The sequence below is a fragment of the Fringilla coelebs genome (assembly GCF_963513975.1).
Source record: "Fringilla coelebs genome assembly, chromosome: 22".
NCBI lineage: Eukaryota > Metazoa > Chordata > Aves > Passeriformes > Fringillidae > Fringilla > Fringilla coelebs.
The window spans coordinates 8,906,367-8,928,975 of record NC_140048.1 but is presented as its reverse complement, the minus strand read 5'-3'; the positions used below and the strand labels follow the sequence as shown (position 1 = coordinate 8,928,975).

General features: G+C 58.1%; 1 protein-coding gene across 1 annotated transcript in view; it reads left to right on the top strand.

Annotated features, from left to right (window-relative positions):
- The window catches only part of AGRN (agrin), a 79,542-nt gene that overhangs the window by 24,884 nt on the left and 32,049 nt on the right, over window positions 1-22,609 (top strand). The window contains exons 3-8 of the mRNA XM_084220044.1: window positions 7,285-7,332; window positions 11,615-11,830; window positions 12,431-12,655; window positions 13,419-13,643; window positions 14,703-14,909; window positions 20,487-20,708. Of these exons, the coding sequence (XP_084076170.1) occupies window positions 7,285-7,332; window positions 11,615-11,830; window positions 12,431-12,655; window positions 13,419-13,643; window positions 14,703-14,909; window positions 20,487-20,708 (1,143 nt within the window). The remainder of the gene's footprint in view (window positions 1-7,284; window positions 7,333-11,614; window positions 11,831-12,430; window positions 12,656-13,418; window positions 13,644-14,702; window positions 14,910-20,486; window positions 20,709-22,609) is intronic.

The following is a 22,609-nucleotide window of genomic DNA, read 5'->3' as shown; positions in this document are numbered from 1 at the left end:
TTCCAGACCCTCCAAGCTCTGTGTGCCAACCTTGGTTGGGTTTTTGTGGATTTAGGGGCGAGGCAGAGCCGTGAGAACGCTCCCGATGCTGGGTGGGAATGGGGGGGTCGCACTGAGGACAGGGCTGTGACAGCACAGGAGGAGAGCAGGGAAGGCTCTGCTGGGCTGGGAGGGGGGACCTGGAGTCCCCGGGCACAGATGTGTGTCCCACCACTCCATTCCGGAGCTTTTCCATCCCTTTCCAGGGATTTTCCATCCCTGAGCACATCTGCGTGGGGCAGTGCTGGATCTGCTTGGACAAAGTTCTTCAGTGGGGGGAAAAAACGAGGCAGGGGCAGCGTTTATCAGGAGTGCGTTTTGGGGATGTTTCCTGGGGAAAAAAACCCTTTTTCAGACGAGGCAGGGCAGCGTTTATCAGGAGTGCGTTTTGGGGATGTTTCCTGGGGAAAAACCCCTTTTTCAGACGCGGCAGCGCTTACCCAGCGCTCTGGGAGGGGCAGCTTTTCTCGGGAGCGCGTTTTGGGGATGTTTCCCGGGAATGGTGTGAATTACATCCCCACCCCTCCCCGCACACGCCAGCGCGGCCACCCCAGCCCCGTCTCCCACCCCCGCTCCCTCCCCTCCCGCCGAGAGCCTTTAAAAGCTCTTTATTTCCAGGCGCTGCTCAGCGGGGAGTCAAGCTGGGTCCTGCCAAGTGTTAAATGAAATAATTAAAATCCCCGCTTCCCCCCTTCCCGCTCCTCTCTCCGTAACGCCGGTAATTAGCCGGGAAAAACTGCGGGAGGGGATGGGGAAAGGGAGAAGGAGCGAGCGCCTTTCGCAGGCTGCCTCCTCCTCCTCCTCCTCCTCCTCCTCCTCCTCCCGGCCCCGCGGAGGAAGCGCTCGGCAGGCTCTGGGTGCTGTCAGATAAATCCCAATTAGCTCCCTGCCAAACAGGATTAGCGGGAAGCCAGCCAGGTGGGGAATCAGCCTGGCAACAGCAGGAGCTGCGGCTCGGAGGGCGTGACTGACAGCTGTCAATCACCTCCCGAAGCGGCAGAGCAGGTTTTTGGGAGCTGGGAGGAACGGGAAGGGATTGAAGCTCAGGCTGCTGGCGGTGGTGTCGCTCCCCGAGGGTGGAAGTGTGTTCCTGCTGCTCCCACGGGGCTCCTGGCAGCTCCAGGCTGCAGGAATTTTGGGATAACCCCTCCCCGCTGTCCCCAGCCCCTCCTGTCACCCTCCTGTCACCCTCTGGCCCGGCTGTGACAGGAACAAAGCCAGGAGCTCTGGGCTGGCTGGTGAGCACACAGAGCCCTGGGTGCAGGGAGCAATTCCAGGGGAAATTCCAGGCAGGCCATGAGGATCCGCTGGGAACTGATGGATTTTTACCCTGTGGTGAGGGGCTCCCTTGGCCACCTGTCCCTTGTCCCTCCCTCCTCTGGCACAGCAGCCACGGTGGCTTTGTGCTCCCTGTCCCCTGCTGGGGCTGGCTGTCCCCTGGGCACCTGGCTGCTGCCAGGAGGAGGAGGAGGAGGAGGAGGAGGAGGAGGAGGAGGAGGAAGGCTGTGGTGCAGGGGGGTGATGGATGAATCCATCCCTGCTGCATCCAGAGACAAATGCCAGGCACTGGGCAGGCTCTGCACACCTGGATTGGCTCCCCCAAAGGAGCCAAAGGTGACTTTAGATCCCTTTTTATTTTGCTTTTATGGCTTTCTTTTTCCTTTTTTTCTTTTTTTTTTCTTTTTTTTTTTTTTTTTTTCTGCTTTTCTGGCCTTTTTTGCTTGGCCATCTCTTGCTGGGTTTTCCTTCCTGGCCCCTCATTCCCCAAGGACACATCCCAGAGTGTCCCTGGAAGGGCTGGGTGTCCCTGGCAGGCCGAGGGAGTGGGTGTGGCACGTGGGGTGTCCCTGCTGTCACCGTCACCAAAGAGGTGACAAAGCTGGGCGGCTCTGGGGACAGGGACACTGATGGACCAAAATGCCACCCCGCACTGTGTGGGGTCACAGCAGGGCCAAGAGTGTCAGGTGCCATCCCAGATCCCACAGGGGGCACAGAGTTGGGGTTTCCCAGGAGGGTGAGGAGCCAGCGTGCCCCTGCTGGAGCTGGGGACACAAAGGCTGCCCCTAAAAGTGGCCCCGCGGTGGCTGCAGGGGACAGAAAGGGACGCGGCTGATTTGCATGTGAAAACAGCACGGGGAGGATGCAAACCTCGATTCCCTCTGGGAATTGTTCACAGCCGAGCCTGGGCCCTATCCTGGATCGCTGGGCTGGCTCTGGAACCCTGCCCTGGGGCTGGGGAGGGGACAAGGAGGGGACAGGGATGGTCACAGAGTGGTGACAGAAGGGCAGGGCCCAGGTGGGGGCAGCGGGCAGGAATTGGGCACCTGTGAGCCGGGAAGGATGGAAGGAGAAGACATGGGAAGGATGCAGGAACAGCAGAAGGATGCAGGAGGAGGCACTGGAAGGATGGAGGAGCTGGGATGGCAAGGATGCAGGAATAGGAGAAGGATGCAGGAATAGGAGAAGGATGCAGGAGCAGCAGCAGGATGCAGGGAGCAAGGCAGGTCTCAAGAGGAGCTATCTCTGGGACCTGACTTAGTTTTTTCCCCCTTTTTTCTCTGTTTGTTGTTTTTTTTTTCTTGGAATTGCACCTCAGGATGCTCCCAGCCCTCGGAGAGGAGCAGGGGGGCTTTGTGGGGTGGCTTGGGGGGCAACTTGTGCCCGTCCCACAGGGAGCTGCGGGCTCCTGGAGGAGTGCCCTGCTGGGGGACCACCCAGTGTCCCCCACGTGTCCCCGTGGGAGGGGAGGATGGGAGGATTCTTTAATCTTTGTGTCCCTCGGGCTGCAGATGGATTGCCAAGGTGAGGGAAGGATTCTTGGAAGGGGCTGGGAGGGGAACCTGCCCCCGGCAAAGGTTTTTGTCCCGAGTTGTTGTTTTTTGGAGGAGTGGGGAGCAGGAATCCAGCGGGGAGCAGGAATTCTGAGCAGCCCCCACAGCTGCCTCGATGGAGCCACAGCCCCCAGACCCCCAGAGGGAGAGGGGAAGCTCCTGGAGGCTGCAGGGGAAGCTGAGCTTCCCTCCCTGCTGCTGCTGCTGAGCTCGGGGAAACCGGAGGGGCTCGGAGCAGCTGCTCTGCCTGGAGCTCCCGCTCCCCTCCCCACACCCCTGCGGTGTCCATCTGTCCTGTGAGGGGTTGGAGGATCCCTCCTGCTGCTGCTGGGTGCTGCCAGCCCCTCTGCAGCACCCTCCTGCCCCGTTTTGGGTGGTGACCCAGCCCCTGGCGTGGCACAGCTGCGGGCTCAGCCCAGGTTCTCTGTCCCCTTCCTCTTTTGGGGTTTTCCTGCAGCCTCCAGAGCTGCCCAGTTCCTCCCTGCTGAGGAAGAGCTCGGCTGTGCTGGCTGGGAAATGACCCAGCGTGTCCTGGTGCCCTGAAAGTGCCATTCCAGTGGCAGGGATGGCGTTTGTGTTTTGCCGGGAGTGCCATCCTGGCAGAGCCTCCACCCGCGGGAGGGCGGGGTGAGCTCCTGGATTTGTCTTCGGGGCGGCAGCAATCCCTGCCCGGGGCTGTGGCAGCGCTCTCAGCCCATTGTTGGACCTTCACCTCGCTCTGGCTTTGGCACCTTCCCCATCCCTGCGGAAGCAGGAAAAGCCGGGAGCCCCGGCAGTTCATTCCCCGCTCCTTTTTCCCGGCTGGTTTTGGGGAATCCATGCCGATAACATCCTAAAAAACAATAACGGGGTTTTTCCTGCCATGCCGGGGGGCGATGCCGGGAGAGGTGCGAGCAGCCGAGGGGCTGAGCCCCCTCCCACCCTCCCTGCTCATCCCGGGGGGTCCTGGGGAGGGTCCCCCCACCCTTCCCTGCGCTGCCCCCGCCGTGTCCGGGCGGGGAGCGGCTCCTGCGCGACCCCCGCCGCCCCCGCCCTTTGTCTGCGCCGCGCCCCTGCGCCCCCGCTCCCCTTTGTTGGCCGCCGAGCGCTCGGAGGGGCTCGCCGTGCCCCCCCTCGCCGGGGTCGGGCCGAGGGGCGGGCGGAGGGAGGGGAGGGGAGGGAGGGAGGGGAGGGAGGGTTGCAGGGCGGGGGGGGCGCTCCGGGCTCGCTCCGCGCTGCCGCTCCCTTGTCTGATGCTGCGCGGCCCCTTCCCCGCGCGGGGGGCGCACGGAGACCACCGGGATTAGGGATCCACCTCCCTCCTTCCCTCCCTCCTTCCCTCCCATCCATCCTCCCTCCCTCCCAGCCGCTCCATGCCGGGCTCCGCGCGGAGCCGCGCTCCGGCCGGGCGGCACCGGCATGTCCGAGCGGCGTGAGGCGGGCAGCCGGGCCCCTCCCGGGCCGAACCGGGCCCCTGCCCGCCGGGCCGAGCCGTGCCGAGCCGTGCCGAGGCGCTGGAGAGCCGGGCTGGCCTGGGCAGGGAGCGGGGATGGAGCTGAGAGGAGCGGCGGAGGGCGAGAGGGAGCGTCTGCCTCGGGCTGAGCGCGGCGCGGCTCAGCCGCATCCCTGAATCCTTGGGCTGCTCCCGGAATCCCTGGCTGCTCCTGGAATTTTGGGTTTCTCCCCGAACCCTTGGGCTGATCCCAGAATCTTGGCTGCTCCCGGAATCCTTGGGCTGATCCTGGAATTTTGAGCTTCTCCTGGAATCCTCGGGCTGCTCCCGGAATCGTGGCTGCTCCTGGAATTTTTTTTTTGGGCTTCTCTGGGAATCCTTGGGCTGCTCCCGGAATCTTGGCTGCTCCTGGAAATTTGGCTACTCCCAGAATTTTGGGTTTCTCCCGGAATCTTGGCTGCTCCTGGCTGTGGGGACCTGTGGAGGGTCAGAGGCTGCTGGAGGAGCTGCTGGACAGCGGAGGAAGCAACGTGTGCCCGGAGCTGTGGATCTGAGAGGTGATCCTGGAGGATCTGAGAGGTGATCCTGGAGGATCTGAGAGGTGATCGTGGAGGATCTCAGAGGTGATCCTGGAAATAGGATCTCAGAGGTTATCGTGGAGGGAGGATCTCAGAGGATATCCTGGAGGATCTCAGAGGATATCCTGGAGGATCTCAGAGGTTATCCTGGAGGATCTCAGAAGATATCCTGGAGGATCTCAGAGGTTATCCCAGAAGGATCTGAGAGGTGATCCTGGAGGATCCTAGAAGTTCTCCCAGAGGATATCCCAGAGGACAGCGATATTCCCGATCCTGGGAGTGCTCCTGTGCTGTCCCTGTCCCAGCGCTGCTCCTGCTGTGACATTCCCACCGTGTCCTTGTCCTGGTGGGCTCAGCCGCGGATTTAGAGCCCTCGGCACCAGGATTTTGTTTTGCTTTCTGGGCATTTTGGTTTGCTTTCTGCCAGCAACCGTGGATTGACACCTCGGGGGCTGGCTGAGCGTCCCTGTGCCGCTGGAGCTGTCCCCACGCTGTCCCCAAGGCCACGCCTCTGCCATGGCATCGCAGAGTCCTGAAGGTGCCCCCATCCTGCTGCCCGCCGAGATGGGAACCTCTGGGAAAACTTAAACCGCCAAAACCGCCCGGGGACAGAGGGAAGGGATCCCCGTGAGGCTCGTGGTGACCCCTCCGGGCGGGCAGGGTGTGGGAGCCCAGCATGACGGCGTGCCAGTACCCCATGGCGCCGGGAGCCCTGGAGCGGGACCGGCTGTACCAGCACAAGGTGTCCCTGGTGGTGCGCTACTTCATGATCCCCTGCAACATCTGCCTCATCCTGCTGGCCACCTCCACGCTGGGATTCGCCGTGCTGCTCTTCCTCAATAACTGTAGGTGTCCCTGGGAGGGCAGCGCGGCCGCCCGGGGCTCCTCCCGCGGCTCCTGGGCACAATCCCGGCGTTGGCAGCTCCCTGCCCCACTTTTCCCTGGCAGGGAAGAGGGAGCAGAGCTGTGAGGGCGGCTCTGCGTGGGCCAGGACAGCTCCCACCTGCTGCTGCTGCTGCTGCTGCTCTTGGCAGGCTCCATCCCAAATCTGGGTGGGGATCCGGGGATGGATGGGGGGATTTGGGAAGGGCTGGAGATGATTTGGGGTGTGAGGATTTGGGAAGGGCAGGAGATGATTTGGGGTGTGAGGATTTGGGAAGGGCAGGAGATGATTTGGGGGGATGTGAGGATTTGGGAAGGGCAGGAGATGATTTGGGGTGTGAGGATTTGGGAAGGGCAGGAGATGATTTGGGGTGTGAGGATTTGGGAAGGGCAGGAGATGATTTGGGGGGATGTGAGGATTTGGGAAGGGCAGGAGATGATTTGGGGTGTGAGGATTTGGGAAGGGCAGGAGATGATTTGGGGGGATGTGAGGATTTGGGAAGGGCAGGAGATGATTTAGGGTGTGAGGATTTGGGAAGGGCAGGAGATGATTTGGGGGGATGTGAGGATTTGGGAAGGGCTCGAGATGATTTGGGGTGTGAGGATTTGGGAAGGGCAGGAGATGATTTGGGGGATGTGAGGATTTGGGAAGGGCTGGAGATGATTTGGGGGGGTGTGAGGATTTGGGAAGGGCAGGAGATGATTTGGGGTGTGAGGATTCCCCTGAGCTCTGGCTGTGAATCTGATCCCTGGTGCAGCTGGGTCGATTCTGCCCCTGGGTGTGGATCCAGGTATTTCTGCCTCCTGCTCCCCTTCCTGAGGAACATCCCATCCTCAGGGTGTGGGGCCTGGCTGTGGGGAAAGCCCTGGAGGGCAGGCAGACCCTCCAGCCTGGCTTTGAGGTGTGCAGCTCCTTCTTGGGGTGTGCAGCTGTGCTCGGGGATGAACCCACGGGTGCCTCCAAGGAGCGTGCTGGGGTGGGATTATCTCTGCCACAGCCCAGCCCCATCCCAAATCCCGGGGTTTGGGGGGCTCCCCTGCAGCCTGGGAGGGGTTTTGGAACCTGAGGGAGCTCAGCTCAGCTCCCCTCAGCTCAGGCAGGGTCCCCAAACAGAGGGGTGGCAGGTGACCCTTGCTTGGGGGCCTTGCAGCTCTGCTGCCACTTCCTCCCACTTTTTGGGGGCAGCAGCATTCCTTCTCTGGGATGAGCTGCTGGGTGTGTGTGGGGTGATCCATGGCAGTGGCAGGATTGGCCTCAGAGCCCCCAGGAGATGGGGCAGGACAGGCTGGGGCAGGTCCAGCCCTGCAGGCACCGGGGGCTGCTCCCAGATCCCGCGCCAGAGATGCTCCCCCGCTACCTGGGGCTGTCCCAAACTGGCTTTGGGGGGATCCTGCCTCCTCCTGGGACCTCCTGGGAGCCAGACCTGCTCGAGGAGGGGTGAAACACCACCCCAAAAAGGGCTGGGGGCCTGGTGGTGCCCGAGGAACCCGTGACAGCTCCGTGCTTTTTGTTTCCTCGCAGACAAACCCAACAGTTACTTCACGCAGACGCCGCCGCCGCCGCGGGATGGTGAGTGCAGAGCGTCCCCAAACCCTGGGGACAGCAGGAGCCACTCCTGGGCTGGCCCTTCCCTGGGGGAAACATCTCCTGACCCCACTGATCCCTGGGCATTCCGGGTCCCTTCCAGCCTGGCTGCTCCCTGGCAGTGCTGGGGTGCAGGATTTGGGTGAGGAAGGAGGGCAGGAACCCCTCAGTGCTCCCTTTTCCAGGGAATTTCCTGGGGGTGCAGGATTTGGGTGAGGAGGGAAGGCAGGAGCCCCCCAGTGCTCCCTTTTCCAGGGAATTTCCTGGGGATGCAGGATTTGGGTGAGGAGGGAGGGCAGGAGCCTCCCAGTGCTCCCTTTTCCAGGGAATTTCCTGGGGATGCAGGATTTGGGTGAGGAAGCAGGCAGGAGCCTCCCAGTGCTCCTTTTTCCAGGAATTTTCCTGGCTGGAAGCAGGGAAGGGCTGGAAAAGGTGAATTTCCTGCAGCCTTGTGTTTTCATCCTTGGTCTCCCACCTTTCCTCTGGTTTCACAGAGAACTTTGGGGGTTTTTGTGTTTTTATTTTTCTTTTTTTTTTTTTTGTGAGGTTCTTATCAGCTCCAGGAGCTGCTGGATACAGGGCAGGCAAGCCCAGGCTGAGATAAAACCATCACAGGAGCTTTGTTCCCTTTTAAAACCAGGCTTAAAACCCCTGCCTTTGCTGGCAGGCTCTTCCCCCACCTTCACGTGCACAGATAAGAGCCCAGCCAACAGAAAGCAGCAGCCAATTAATAACCTGCTTGTTGCCTTTTTTTTTTAATTTTTTATTTTTTTCCCGATTTTTACCTCCCCTGCTGGGGGTGGGGGAGAAAAGGATGGGAGATAAAATGTGATTAATCTATAATTGGCCCGGGGGAAAGGCATCTCGAGCGAAAAATAAACCCCCACGTGGGTGGAACTCCTTGCTCAGGGCTCCGAAACATGAACAGCCCAGCCCAGGCAGATGCCAGACTTCCAAAAGATCCCTGCTGCTCCCAGGGGAGAGGGAGAAGTGCCCACTCTGGGAGGCTGCCAGGGCTCCTGGGGAGAGAAATCCTGGGCTGGGGTCTAGGAGGGGTTTGGGGGGACCAGGGGATACAGGGAGAGGGGTCCCTGCTGGGGGAGGGGGGGTTTGATGGGCTTTGGGACAGGGCTTGGGCTTGGAAAAGGCTGGGATTTGGCTCAGGAGCTGGGGGGGTGAAGAACTGGATAAACCTGGAGGTTTGGGGGGGGTCCCTTCCCCTCCCAAAGCTGGGCAGGATCATGGTCTGGCCTAACAAAGCCAGAGCTCAGGTTTGGGGTGCAGGATGGGGCTGCCAAGCTGGGCTGGGTCACTGTCCAGCCTAACAAAGCCAGAGCTCGGGTTTGGGGGGCAGGATGAGGCTGCCAAGCTGGGCAGGGTCACAGTCCAGCCTAACAAAGCCAGAGCTCGGGTTTGGGGGGCAGGATGGGGCTGCCAAGCTGGGCAGGGTCACAGTCCAGCCTAACAAAGCCAGAGCTCGGGTTTGGGATGCAGAAGAGGAGCAGGTGAGGCTCAGGCAGAGCTCGGAGCGGGGTTGGGCGGCTCCTCCTCGCTTGAATATTGGTGGGGCGGGGCCGAGTATTGAATATTGATGAGCAGGGCTAAATATTTGAATATTGATGAGCAGGGCTGAATATTTGAATATTGATGAGCAGGGCAGGGCTGGGCTGGGGGACAGGAGCACCAGCCCAGCCACTTGCCATGGCAACGGGCACCTCGTTCAGGCAGAATTAATTAATGCCCAGCCCGAATTAATTAATGCCCAGCCCTAATTATGAATGCCCACCCCAAGTTAATGCCCTCCCCGAATTAATTCATGCCCAGCCCTGCTGTTCCCACTGCCCCTTTTGGGCACAAGTTGGTTTTTTTTGCCAATCTAAGCTTTTTTTAGGACAGTAAATTCAACAGATGAAACAGGTTAAAACAACAGCTTCATCTCTGTGGGTAAACTGCAAAGTGAATCATTGAAAACGTTCATTGGGGTGAATGCAATCATCCCCTTTTCCATTTAAATCTGAGATAGATTTTTACTTTAAATCAAGAATTAACTCTGTGCCTCAGGAGGGCATGGGCATGGTGGGGGGATGCAGCCCAGCTCTTCCCTTGGCATCCCAGGGCTGCTCCCTGGGATGGGATCTGGGGAAGGAATTCTTTCAGTTCTTTCCTGGCAGGATGGGGAGGGCCTGGCCCTGCTAAAACCATGGATTGCTTTTTTTCCCCCTTTTTTATCCTCTTTTTTTCCCCCTTTTTTATCCTCTTTTTCCCCCCCTTTTTTATCCTCTTTTTTCTCCCCTTTTTTCCTTTTTTATCCTCTTTTCCCCCCCTTTTTTATCCTCTTTTCCCCCCTTTTTTTATCCTCTTTTTCCCCCCCTTTTTAATCCTCATTTTTCCCCCTTTTTAATCCTCATTTTCCCCCTTTCTCCCCCTTTTCCCACCTTTCCCCCTCTTTTCCCCACCTTTTTTCCCCTTGCCTTTTCACCTGCCTTTTCCCCACCTTTCCCCCACCCCTTTTCCCACTTTTTCCCCTGAACCTTTTTCCCCTGCACCTTTTTTCCCCACCCTCCCCTCTCCTTTTTTTTCCCACCCCTTCTTTTCCCACCCCATTTTTTTCCTCCCCTTTTTCCTCCCTTTCCCCTTCCCTTCTCCTCCAAGCCAGCCCCAGCTCCATTCCCACTCTCCATCCCCTTCCCTCGGGATGAATCCCACAATTCCCATCCCCTGGAATTTTCACACCTCATCTGCATTTAAAAAAATAAAAAACCCAAAGAGAAGGAGAGAGCAGCACAGGGAAGTGCAGGAGAGACTCTTCAGAAAATGATGAATCCCTTTAGATCCCACTGGGAGAGGAGGAGAATCCTTTTCCTTTTGATTTCCCGGGATTTATGGGATTTATCTCGTGCTGGGGAGGCAGAGGAGGCGAATCCTTTTCCTTTTGATTTCCCGGGATTTATCTCTGGGCTTGCAGCTCCGGAATCTCCAGGCAGGCAGAGGCAAACTCCTGGGAATCGGAGTGTAAATGAGGAGTTTGATTTTTGCCTTTTAGGATTCCTCTTCTCCCTTTTATGTCGGTCAGGTTCTGGCTCTGACTTGTGGGGTGCCCTGGGAGGGGACACTGGGGGACACTGGGAGGGGACACTGGGAGGGGACACTGAGGGACACTGGGGGGCACTGGGGCAGGGAACACCTCAAGGAATGGATGCAGCTGTCCCAGGGAAGGGGAAAATTGGACTTTAGGGAAAGGTTTGGGGTCCCCTGTTGTGTGTCCCCATGCCCCCTGGCATGTCCCCATGCCCTTGTGTGTCCCTGTGCCCATGGGATGTTCCTGTGCCCACAGGGTGCCAGGGGATGCTTTGTGGGTTTGGTGACCCCCATGTGTGTCCCCATGCCCATGGGATGTCCCTGTGCCCGCAGGGTGCCAGGGGATGCTCTGTGGGTTTGGTGACCCCCCATGGGATGTCCCTGTTCCCATGGGATGTCCCTGTGCCCGCAGGATGCTGGGGATGCTCTGTGGGTTTGGTGACCCCCATGTGTGTGTCCCTGTGCCCATGGGATGTCCCTGTGCCCATGGGATGTCCCTGTGCCCACAGGGTGCCGGGGGATGCTCTGTGGGTTTGGTGACCCCCGTGTGTGTGTCCCTGTGCCCATGGGATGTCCCTGTGCCCCTTGTGTGTGTCCCTGTGCCCATGGGATGTCCCCGTGCCCGCAGGGTGCCGGGGGATGCTCTGTGGGTTTGGGGCTGTGTGTCCCTGTGCCCATGGGATGTCCCTGTGCCCATGGGATGTCCTCGTGCCCACAGGGTGCCAGGGGATGCTCTGTGGGTTTGGGGCCATGTGTCCCTGTGCCCATGGGATGTCCCTGTGCCCGCAGGGTGCCGGGGGATGCTCTGTGGGTTTGGGGCCATGTGTCCCTGTGCCCATGGGATGTCCCTGTGCCTGCAGGGTGCCGGGGGATGCTCTGTGGGTTTGGTGACCCCCATGTGTGTGTCCCTGTGCCCATGGGATGTCCCTGTGCCCATGGGATGTCCCCGTGCCCGCAGGGTGCCGGGGGATGCTCTGTGGGTTTGGGGCTGTGTGTCCCTGTGCCCATGGGATGTCCCTGTGCCCATGGGATGTCCTCGTGCCCACAGGGTGCCAGGGGATGCTCTGTGGGTTTGGGGCCATGTGTCCCTGTGCCCATGGGATGTCCCTGTGCCCGCAGGGTGCCGGGGGATGCTCTGTGGGTTTGGGGCCGTGTGTCCCTGTGCCCACACATGTCCCTGTGCCCGCAGGGTGCCGGGGGATGCTCTGTGGCTTCGGGGCCGTGTGCGAGCGCAGCCCCTCGGAGCCGGGCCAGGCCTCGTGCGTGTGCAGGAAGGGTCCCTGTGCCCCCGTGGTGGCCCCGGTGTGCGGCTCCGACCACTCCACCTACAGCAACGAGTGCGAGCTGGACAGGGCCCAGTGCAACCAGCAGAGGAGGATCAAGGTGGTCAGCAAGGGACCCTGCGGTGAGTGAGGGGCGCTGGCTGGCCCCAGGGCGGGCAGGGACACCGTGGGGTGTGGCTGGAGGGGTGGCACAGGGCTGGGGGCTCTGCGGGGTCAGCAGAGTGTGTTAAGGAGGAGAAATGGTGGGAAAGTGATGGAGAAATGGTGGGAAAATGATGGAGAAATGGTGGGAAAATTATGGAGAAATGGTGGGAAAATGATGGAGAAATGATGGCCACAGGCTGGGCCAGTGACACCAAAGGCTGGGAAAGGACCCCACAAAGCTCTGCTTTGGGGGTCAGCAAACTGTGAGGAGGGAAAACAATGGGAAATTATCCATTGCTGATGGATTGGGGCGTTTGGAAGGATGGATTTGGGGGATATCAGGATGTAGTTGGGTTATTCCATGAGAGGAATGGGAGCACGTCCTGTGCTGTGCCCCCTCCTCTGTCACTCAGGCTCCAAGGATCTGTTGAAGCTGTGGAAAATTATCCAGTGCTGCTGGATTGGGGCATTTGGAGGGATGGATTTGGGGGATATTGGGATAGATTTGGGTTATTCCACGAGAGAAACGGGACACCCCGTGCCGCGCCCTCACCCGTGTCCCCTCCTCTGTCCCTCAGGCTCCAAGGACCCGTGTGCAGAGGTGACCTGCAGCTTTGGCAGCACCTGTGTCCCCTCCCCTGACGGCCAGGGGGCCAAGTGCGTGTGTCCCTCGTCGTGCAGCGGCGTGGCCGAGAGCCCCGTGTGCGGCAGCGACGGCCGCGACTACCGCAGCCAGTGCCACCTGCACAAGCACGCCTGCGACAAGCAGGAGAACGTCTTCAAGAAGTTTGATGGCCCCTGCGGTGAGGAGGGGCTCCAGTACCTCGGGGAGGAGGGGGTTAAAAACGTGCCCACCTGCGGTGGGGGTGTTGGGGGAAAGGGTGGTGGGAGAGGGGTCAAAGAGGGGGGAGAGAGGTCAGTGGGGGCTGGAAAGGTTTGGGGAGAGAAAAGGGAGGTTTGGGCATGAAGAAGGGGGGTTTGGGCAAGGGAAAAGGGAGGTTTGGGGAGAGAAAAGTGAGGATTGGGCAGGAGAAGGGGAGGTTTGGGCAAGGGAAAGGGAGGTTTGGGCAGGGCAAAGGGAGGTTTGGGCAGGGCAAAGGGAGGTTTGGGCATGGAAGGGGTCGGTTTGGGCAGGAACAGGGTCAGTTTGGGCAGGAGAAGGGGTCGGTTTGGGCAAGGGAAAAGGGAGGTTTGGGCAAGGGAAAAGGGAGGTTTGGGCATGGGAAAGGGAGGTTTGGGCAAGGGAAAGGGAGGTTTGGAGAGGAACAGGGTCGGTTTGGGCAGGAGAAGGGGAGGTTTGGGCATGGAAAAGGGAGGTTTGGGCAGGAAAAGGGAGGTTTGGGCAGGAAAAGGGAGGTTTGGGCAAGGGAAAGGGAGGTTTGGGCATGGAAAAGGGAGGTTTGGAGAGGAACAGGGTCGGTTTGGGCAGGAGAAGGGGAGGTTTGGGCAGGGGAAAGGCAGGTTTGGGCAGGAAAAAGGAGGTTTGGGCAGGGGAAAGGGAGGTTTGGGCATGGAAAGGGAGGTTTGGGCAGGCAGGGAGTGACCCGTGCCTCCCCTCCGTGCCAGACCCGTGCCAGGCCGTGCCGAGCGAGCCGGGCCGCGTGTGCCGGGTGAACCCCCGGACGCGGCGGGCGGAGCTGCTGCCCCGGCCCGAGGGCTGTCCCCCGGGCAGGGACCCCGTGTGCGGCGACGACGGCGTCACCTACGAGAGCGAGTGCGCCATGGCGCGCTCCGGGGCCATCCGGGGCATGGACATCCAGAAGGTGCGCTCGGGACAGTGCCAGCCGCAGGGTGAGTCCCGCCCTCCTCCTCCTCCTCCTCCTCCTCCTCCCTCGGAGCATCCCCTGGGTGCCCAAAGAGGCTGCCTAGAACAGAGGCTGTATTCTGGTTAAAATAGTACTAGTTCTTTGCTAAATATGTTCTTTTAATCTATTATCTAATATATTAATATATAAAATAAAATACTTAATATATAAAAGACAATATACGTAATATATTATTATACATTATGTAGTTTTACTAATATATTAATGTTCTAGACAATATAAAAGTATTATAAAAATACTTAATATATTATATAAAAATACTTAAAATATTATTTATTCAAATATACTTAATATATTTACTTAATATATTAAGTATATTTAAATATACTTAATATATTTAATATATTAAGAATATTTACATAAAAATACTTAATATACTTTTATACATAATATATTTTTGTTTATATATTTATGTTCCAGATAATACATTATATAAAATATTAATATATTTTATAAAATGTTATTGTTACAATATATTTATATGTAATATATTTTATATAATATATAATTTATATAATATGTATTTATATATTTTTATATAATATATGAAATATATATAATTTATATAATATATAAAATACATAATAGAAATTAAATATATAAAGTAATTATATTATAATATATAAAATATATAAATTATATTAGATACAATATAATATATTATATTAATCACAGTATATAAAACATTATATAGGTAGAGGTAATAAATATATATACTATATTATGTATAACTATATAATTAGTATAATTTATTGTAATGCTATATATATATATATTAATATATAAAAGCCAAAACTTAAAAGCATCAGTAGAGAACCTGAAAAATATTTTTAAAAACCGCTAAAGCATCAGTAGAGAACCTGAAAAATATTTTTAAAAAATACTAAAAAAAAAATACTAAAGTATCAGTAGAGAACCTGAAAAATACATGAAAAAAATCAGTAGAGAACCTGCAAACGATTCCAAACCAAGCCCCTCAAGGCTCCCGTTCCCGCTGCCGCGTGACCCTGCCCTGTCCCTGCAGACCAGTGCCCCGAGCCGTGCCGGCTGGGCGCCGTGTGCCTGAACCGGCGCGGGGCCGCGCGCTGCTCCTGCGAGCGCATCGCCTGCGACGGCGCCTTCCGGCCCCTGTGCGCCCGCGACGGCCGCACCTACGGCAGCGACTGCCAGCGCCGCCGCGCCGAGTGCCTGCAGCAGCAGCACATCCCCACGCGGCACAGCGGGCCCTGCGGTGAGCGCCGGGTACCGGGGGTGGGCACCGAGCTGGCCCGCAAGGAGGGTGGGCCCCAGGTTGTCCTGTAGGGATGGTGGTCCCCAAGCTGTCCCACAAGGATGGTGTCATGCAGGGATGGCGGGCCCCAGGTTGTCCTGTAGGGATGGTGGTCCCCAGGTTGTCCCACAAGGATGGTGGGCCCCCAGTTGTCCTGTAGGGGTGGTGTCATGTAGGGGTGGTGGGCCCCCAGTTGTCCCACAAGGATGGTGGGCCCCAAGTTGTCCTGTAAGGATGGTGGGTCCCAAGTTGTCCTTCAGGGATGGTGTCATATAGGGATGGTGGTCCCCAAGTTGTCCCACAAGGATGGTGGGCCCCCAGTTGTCCCACAAGGATGGTGGGTCCCGAGTTGTCCTGTAAGGATGGTGGGTCCCAAGTTGTCCTGCAGGGATGGTGTCATATAGGGATGGTGGTCCCCAAGTTGTCCCACAGGGATGGTGGGTCCCAAGTTGTCCTGCAGGGATGGTGTCATGCAGGGATGGTGGTCCCCAGGTTGTCCTGTAGGGATGGTGGTCCCCAAGCTGTCCCACAAGGAGGGTGTCCTGTAGGGATGGTGGTCCCCAAGTTGTCCCAGAAGGATGGTGGGCCCCAAGTTGTCCCACAAGGATGGTGGGCCCCGAGTTGTCCTGCAGGGGTGGTGTCATGCAGGGATGGTGGTCCCCAGGTTGTCCCACAAGGATGGTGGGTCCCAAGTTGTCCTGTAGGGATGGTGGTCCCCAAGTTGTCCCACAGGGGTGGTGTCATGCAGGGATGGTGGGCCCCAAGTTGTCCCACAAGGATGGTGGGCCCCAAGTTGTCCTGCAGGGTTGTTGGGCCCCCAGTTGTCCTGTAAGGGTGGTGTCCCACGGAGTTGGTGGGCCCCAAGCTGTCCCACAGGGATGGTGTCATGTAGGGATGGTGGGTCCCAAGTTGTCCTGTAAGGGTGGTGTCCCACGGAGTTGGTGGGCCCCAAGCTGTCCCACAGGGATGGTGTCATGCAGGGATGGTGGGCCCCCAGTTGTCCTGTAAGGGTGGTGTCCCACAGGGTTGGTGTCATGTAGGGATGGTGGGTCCCAAGTTGTCCTGCAGGGATGGTGTCATATAGGGATGGTGGTCCCCAAGCCATCCCACAAGGATGGTGTCCTGTAGGGATGGTGGTCGCCAAGTTGTCCCACAAGGATGGTGGCCCCCCAGTTGTCCTTTAGGGATGGTGTCCTGCAGGGATGGCGGTCCCCGGGTTGTCCCACTGGGATGGTGTCATGTAGGGATGGTGGGCCCCAGATTGTCCTGTAAGGATGTTGGGCCCCCAATTGTCCTGTAGGGTTGCTGTCTTGAAGGGGTGATGGTCCCCAAGTTGTCCTGTAAGGGTGGTGTCCTGTAGAGTTGGTGGTCCCCAAGTTGTCCTGCAGGGATGGGGTCTCGTGGAGATGCTGGTCCCTCCTGTCCCGTGGGGATGGTGGTCCCCAAATCATCCCATGGGGATGCTGGTACCCCTCATCCCACAGGGAGGATTCTGGTCCCACAGTGATGCTGTCCCATGGTGATGCTGGTCCCCAGATTGCCCCGTGGAGGTGTCAGTCCCCAGATTGTCCTGCAGGGATGCTGTCCATGGGGATGCTGGTCCCCCTCTCCTGTGGGAATGCTGATCCCCCACCCACCCCAGCCCTTCCCAGCCCTCTCCAGGCAGGGTGCCATGCTGGGAGGCTGCAGTGAGCAAGCCCTGGGCTCAGCCTGGAGCGTCCCTGGCCCGTGTTTCTGTCCTTCCAGCCCCCTGCTGTGTGCACGTCTGGCTGTCCTGGTCCTGTCTCTGTCTGCTGTGTGACACGGGGGACACCCATCCGTGTTTGAACCACGTGTCTGTGACCTCCTGCTGGTTTCTGTCCCCCCCCACCACGTTCCCTTCAATCCATGCCATCCATTGCTCCTCCCAGGGTAGTGCCAGTTCTCCAGACCCTTCCATGCTCTCCCTTCCATGCCTGCCTGCTTCTCTCCGCCGGGAACTCTTCCCTCTGTGCCCTCTCTGGAGCTCTCACCGTGTCTTTGTCTCGTCTCTAGGAGAAGCTCCCCAGTGGACCTTTCTCAGGAGGATGGGATGGGATGGGGCTTTGGATCCTTAGGATGCTGGGAGTGTCCAGGGGTGAGGTTAAAGCAGCCCCTGCCCTCATTTGGAGGAGTTACAAGTTGTTCATTCCGGCTCAGTTTGGGTTTTTCCCACCTCTGGAACTGCGTCCTGTTCTTTTAAGCTGGTGTTTGATCAGGTATCAGCTGGGTTGAGCCTCCTGAAGTGCTTGGCAATCAGAATCCCACGCTGGGGATGTGTTTTGTTGGCTTTGTGCTCCTGCTGGAGGATTTCGAGGGCTGCCAGACCCAGCTGCTGGAAAAGAATTTGTCAGGCTCCCAAAATCCCACTCAGAATAATCACAGCTGTTATTTTTAAGCATCCATTTCTCTGTGTTCCTGGTGGGGGAATGGCTGGGAGTCAGTTCCCCAGGTTTTCCCTGTGGGGAGGGCTGTGATCCCATTGGGGGGGATTTTTTGCAGCTCTGGCTCCCCTCAAACCCTTCCCTGTGCCTCGAGAGGCTGAACATTCCCAAATTTCTGGGATGAGCAGGGAATTCACGCTGCTCTGAGCATCAGCCAGGCATCATTTCCACCGTGCTCCGTGGAAAAAGGCCAGGAGCAGCAGGATGAGGTCCTGGTGCACCTGCCATTCCTCTCTGCACCTCCCTCTCCTTGATTTCAGCTCCCTCCCAGCTCCCCTCCCTCCTGCCCAGCACACAGCTGCTTCCAGGAGCTGCATCCTGGTGGGACAGGAGCAAAAATGGAGGAATGAATCAAAACCAGGGCTCTGTCTGCCAGAGCTGGGGTTGCAGAGTGCCTGTGACAGCTCCAGGCAGTCCTGGAGCCCATCCCCAGGAGGTGTGAGCAGGTTTTTTTAGCCCTGTCAGCTCTGGAAAGGAAAAGGAAAAGCTCTGAGCTCAGAGCTGGGGAGCTCATCCGTGCCTGGGAGCTGTGGGAATGCAGAGCTGGGGAAGGGCTTGGCAGCATTTTAACCCCTCACAAGCACCTGCCTGGCAAACCCTGAGCTCTCCTGCCTTTTCCAGCAGCCAGGCCAGGGAGGCAAAGCCAAACCAAACCATCCAAGCCGTTAAAAGGGAAGAAAGTGATTGAAAGAACAATTGGAAAACACATCACACAGGAGTTTCTATTTTGTAGCTAGCTGTTAAGAGCTCGCTTGTTTGTTTGTTTCCAGCTCAGGTCTTCATTCAAAAACAAGTTTTGCAATTTCAATTGGTAAAGTAATAATTCTTCATAAGCATTCATCACCAAATTTTTTGGTTTGAATCCTTCTGGGTGCTGCAGCTCAGAAAGAAGGGATGGGATGAGGCTGACCTGGCCAGGAGTGAAGGAAAGAAGGAAGGAAGGTGTTTGTAGTTGCATCTGTCTTTTCCTCTCTCTGCTGTCCTCTCTTTCTCTCTCTCTCTCTTTCCTGTTTCGTCTGTGTCTTGTGTTTTACAGTGTTGCCTGTGTGGAGGAAGGAATTCTGTCCTGGCACCACCCTCCTGCTCCCTGCCGGGACACCTCTGCGGGGAGCTCGCCTCTGCCCCTCCTCCGTGGCCAGGGCCCCTCCTGGCCCCTCTCACTGCTCCCACCTGGCTCTGGCTTGGCCTGAGAGCCCCCCAGGATGGAGAGCTTGCCCTGGGCTTTGTCCCACCCCTGGCCCCAAACCCTGCTGGAGTGGAAATTGCTCTTGCCCGGTGCTCGCTGTGCCTTCCAGGCAAAGGAGAGTGGGAGCAGAGGTGGGTGCTGGGAGCCCCCCACTCCTCAGCCAGCCCCCCCCGGGCTGCTGCATCTCTCTGGATGCTCCTGGTTGATTTTCCCTCTCCTCCTGCTCCCAACTAACCCCCCTGGCTTCCCCAGCTCCTCCTTCCTGGAGTGCTGCCCCAGCTGTGCTGCCCCAGCTGTGCTGCCCCAGCTGTGCTGCCCCAGCTGTGCTGTGTGTCCTGCTCGTCCCCTGTCCCAGCCCAGGGCTCCCAGCTCCCTCTGCCAGGCTCAGGGCAGCTGGTTCTGCTCGCAGTTGGCTCTTCCCTGGGGATGTTCCCTGTGGAATCGGTGGCTCTGTGTTGGGGGGATGTGATTAGGGGACAAAAAAGGGAAATAAATAGGGGGGGCAGCAGCCCAGGAGCAATTCCTGGTCCTTGGGAAGAGCTCAGAGCTGCAGCAAAGTTGGGGACAGAGCTGGAGCTGTGTCCTTGTGCTTGAAGTTGGGGACAGAGCTGTGTCCTTGTTCCTGAAGTTGGGGACAGAGCTGTGTCCTTGTGCCTGAAGTTGGAGACAGAGCTGTGTCCTTGTGCCTGAAGTTGGGGACAGAGCTGTGTCCTTGTGCCTGAGCTGTCTCCTCTCCCTGTTCCTTTGCAGACCTTGGCTCTAGGCTGGGATTAGGTAGGTCCTGATCCAGGCCCTTCCTGGCTGCCTGGCCCAGGTGTGCCACAGAGGTGCCACCACCGTGCTGGTGGCAGGGGAGGTGCCCAGGGCCACTGCAGGGGACCTTCCCCAGCTCTGCCTCGCTGCCAGGGCTGTGCTGTGTCTGCTGTCGCTCCATCTCCTCCTGGCTGCATTGTCTGTCCCCACCTGTGTCCTTGTCCTGTGTCCTTGTCACTGTCCAGCCCAGGTGAAGCCCGTGCTGTCCTTGCCTTGTCCCAGAGTGTCACTGGGCGGTGCTGGCTCTGTCCCCAGCAGCACGGCCACTCCCTCCCCAGCTCCTGGGGGCTGGGGGGTTCCTGGTTGGGAGCTGGGGCGAACCCCTGGGATGTCCCTGCCAGCAGGGAGTGGGACACGGCCTCTGCTCTCTGCTGGCACTTTGTCACCGCTGGGCATCCCCCAGGGGAGGTGCCACTGCTGGGCTGGGGCTGTGCATCCAGGGGGAACTCCCAGCCCGAGGGCTGGGCTGAGGGAAGGACTCGGGGATGTCCCCATCCTGCCCCACAGCAGCTCCCCGCAAAGAGGAGGGAAGGGAATGGGGTGAGGGATGAGCAGCGTGGTGGAACCAGGTGTGTCCTCCCCAGCCAGCCCCTCCTGGGGGACCCCAGGTGCTTTTCAGGGAGCAGGGTGGTCCCAGGGAAGGGAGCAGGATGATCCCAGGGAAGGGAGCAGGATGATCCCAGGGAAGGGAGCAGGATGATCCCAGGGAAGGGAGGTTTTCAGGGAGCAGGGTGGTCCCAGGGAAGGCAGCAGTGTGATTCCAGGGAAGGGAGCTTTTCAGGGAGCAGGGTGATCCCAGCAGTGAGCCCTCCCTGTGGGAGCTCTCTGGAAGGTTCTGCCAGTGCCGCTGCTCCGTTTCTGGCCAGGGGACGAGGTGGCAGTCCTGTCCCCGTGCCTGCTGCCCATCCCTCACCTCTGCCAGGCACATGCTGAGCCAGGCATGGCAGGGTGGCACGGAGGGCACGGAGCCCCGCAGCTCTGCACACCCACCACGGCTCGGGGCGGGCAGGTGCCCCCGTGGGAGGGACGCTGTCACCTCCTGCCCCGTGCCAGCCGCGCTGTCCCTGTCCCCCCCAGACCTGGGTGCTCCCAGCCCCTGCCTGAGCGTGGAGTGCTCCTTCGGGGCCACGTGCGTGGTGAAGAACCAGGAGGCCGTGTGCGAGTGCCAGCAGCAGTGCCAGGGCCGCTACGACCCCGTGTGCGGCACCGACCAGCGCAGCTACGGCAGCCCCTGCGAGCTGCACGCCATGGCCTGCCTGCTGCAGAGGGACATCGGCGTCAGGCACCGCGGGCCCTGCGGTGAGACACGGCTGGGGGGACACTGGGCTCAGGCACAGGGGACCCTGCAGTGAGATTTGGGCTGGGATTGTGGTGGTGGCTGTGTCCCCAAAGGGACATCGGCGTCAGGCGCCGCGGGCCCTGCGGTGAGACACGGCTGGGATCGTGGGGTGGTGGTGGCTGTGTCCCCAAAGGGACATTGGCATCAGGGACATGGGGCCCTGCAGAGAGATTTGGGCTGGGATTGTGGTGGTGGCTGTGTCCCCAAAGGGACATCGGCGTCAGGCACCGCGGGCCCTGCGGTGAGACACAGCTGGGCACAGCTGGGGGGACACTGGGGTCAGGCACAGGGGACCCTGCAGTGAGATTTGGGCTGGGATTGTGGTAGTGGTGGTGGCTGTGTCCCCAAAGGGACATTGGCAACAGGCACAGGGGGCCCTGCAGTGAGACACAGCTGGGCACAGCTGGGGGGACATCAGCACCAGGGACAGGGGGCCCTGCGGTGAGACATGGCTGGGATTGTGCTGATGGTGGTGGTGGTGGCTGTGTCCCCAAAGGGACATCAGGGACGTGGGGCTCTGTGGTGAGATTTGGGCTGGGATTGTGCTGATGGTGGTGGCTGTGTCCCCAAAGGGACATCAGGGACATGGGGCCCTGCAGTGAGACATGGCTGGACACAGTTGAGGGGGTGGCTGTGTCATCAAAGGGGACATCAGGGTGAAAAGCAAGAGGTCCTGTGGTGAAATTTGGGCTGGGATTGTGGTGTGGTGGTGGCTGTGTCCCCAAAAGGACATTGGCATCAAGGACATGGGGCCATGCGGTGAGACATGGCTGGGGCTGGCAGGGGGGACACTGGCATCAGGGACAAGGGGCCCCGCAGTGAGATTTGGGCTGGGATTGTGCTGATGGTGGTGGTGGTGGTGGTGGTGGCTGTGTCCTCAAGGGGGCATCAGGGACGTGGGGGAGGTGGCTGTGTCCTCAAAAGGGACATCAGGGTGTAAAACAAAGCGCCCTGAGACACGGCTGGGGCTGGGCTTGGGGTGTGGCTGTGTCCTCAAAGGGGACAGCAGGGCGGAGGACAAAGCACCCTGTGGTGAGATTTGTGGGGGATTATTTTGTTGTTGTTTAAAGGAAAACCTCCTGGTTGGGATAAAAAACACCAGGCCAGGATAAAAACCAGAATAAAAACCTCCAGGCCAGGATAAAAACCACCAGGCCAGGATAAAAACCAGAATAAAAAACACCAGACCAGAATAAAAACCTCCAGGCCAGGATAAAAACCACCAGTCCAGGATAAAAACCAGAATAAAAACCTCCAGGCCAGGATAAAAACCAGGACAAAAAACACCAGACCAGAATAAAAACCTCCAGGCCAACAGCAGGAACTGAGCAGGGGGTTGGTGCCTCCTCCTCCCCCATGCCAAGGCAGCAGCTGCTGTGTGCAGGAGAAAAGCAGGAAAAGCACCTTGGAGCCAAATTCCTGGTGAAATGACTGGCAGGGAGGGAGGGGAGGTGTTGGGAGGGGAGGATGAATCAGTGAATACCCAGGAGTCAGGGGATGTGCTTGCTGCTGTCTCCTGCAAGGAGGGAGAGCTGCTTGGAGAGGGGTTTTATACAAAATCAAGGTTTTTCTGTGCCCCCAGAAAAAAACTAATATGAACCTTAATGTGGAGATCAGAACTACACATGAAAGCAGCATGGAATCTGAAAAATGCAAAAGCCAAAACCTGAGGCATGAGTGCAGAATCTAAAAAATGGAAAAGCCAAAACCTGAGGCATCATTTCCCCTCTTTAGAGGCTCGACAAGGCCTTTACCTTGTTGAGTCTCTATTCTAACTGTTTCCTAATAATAGGGAAAAACAATAATGTTATATAAATATTAATATAAAAATACATATATAGAAAAATATAATAATATTTCC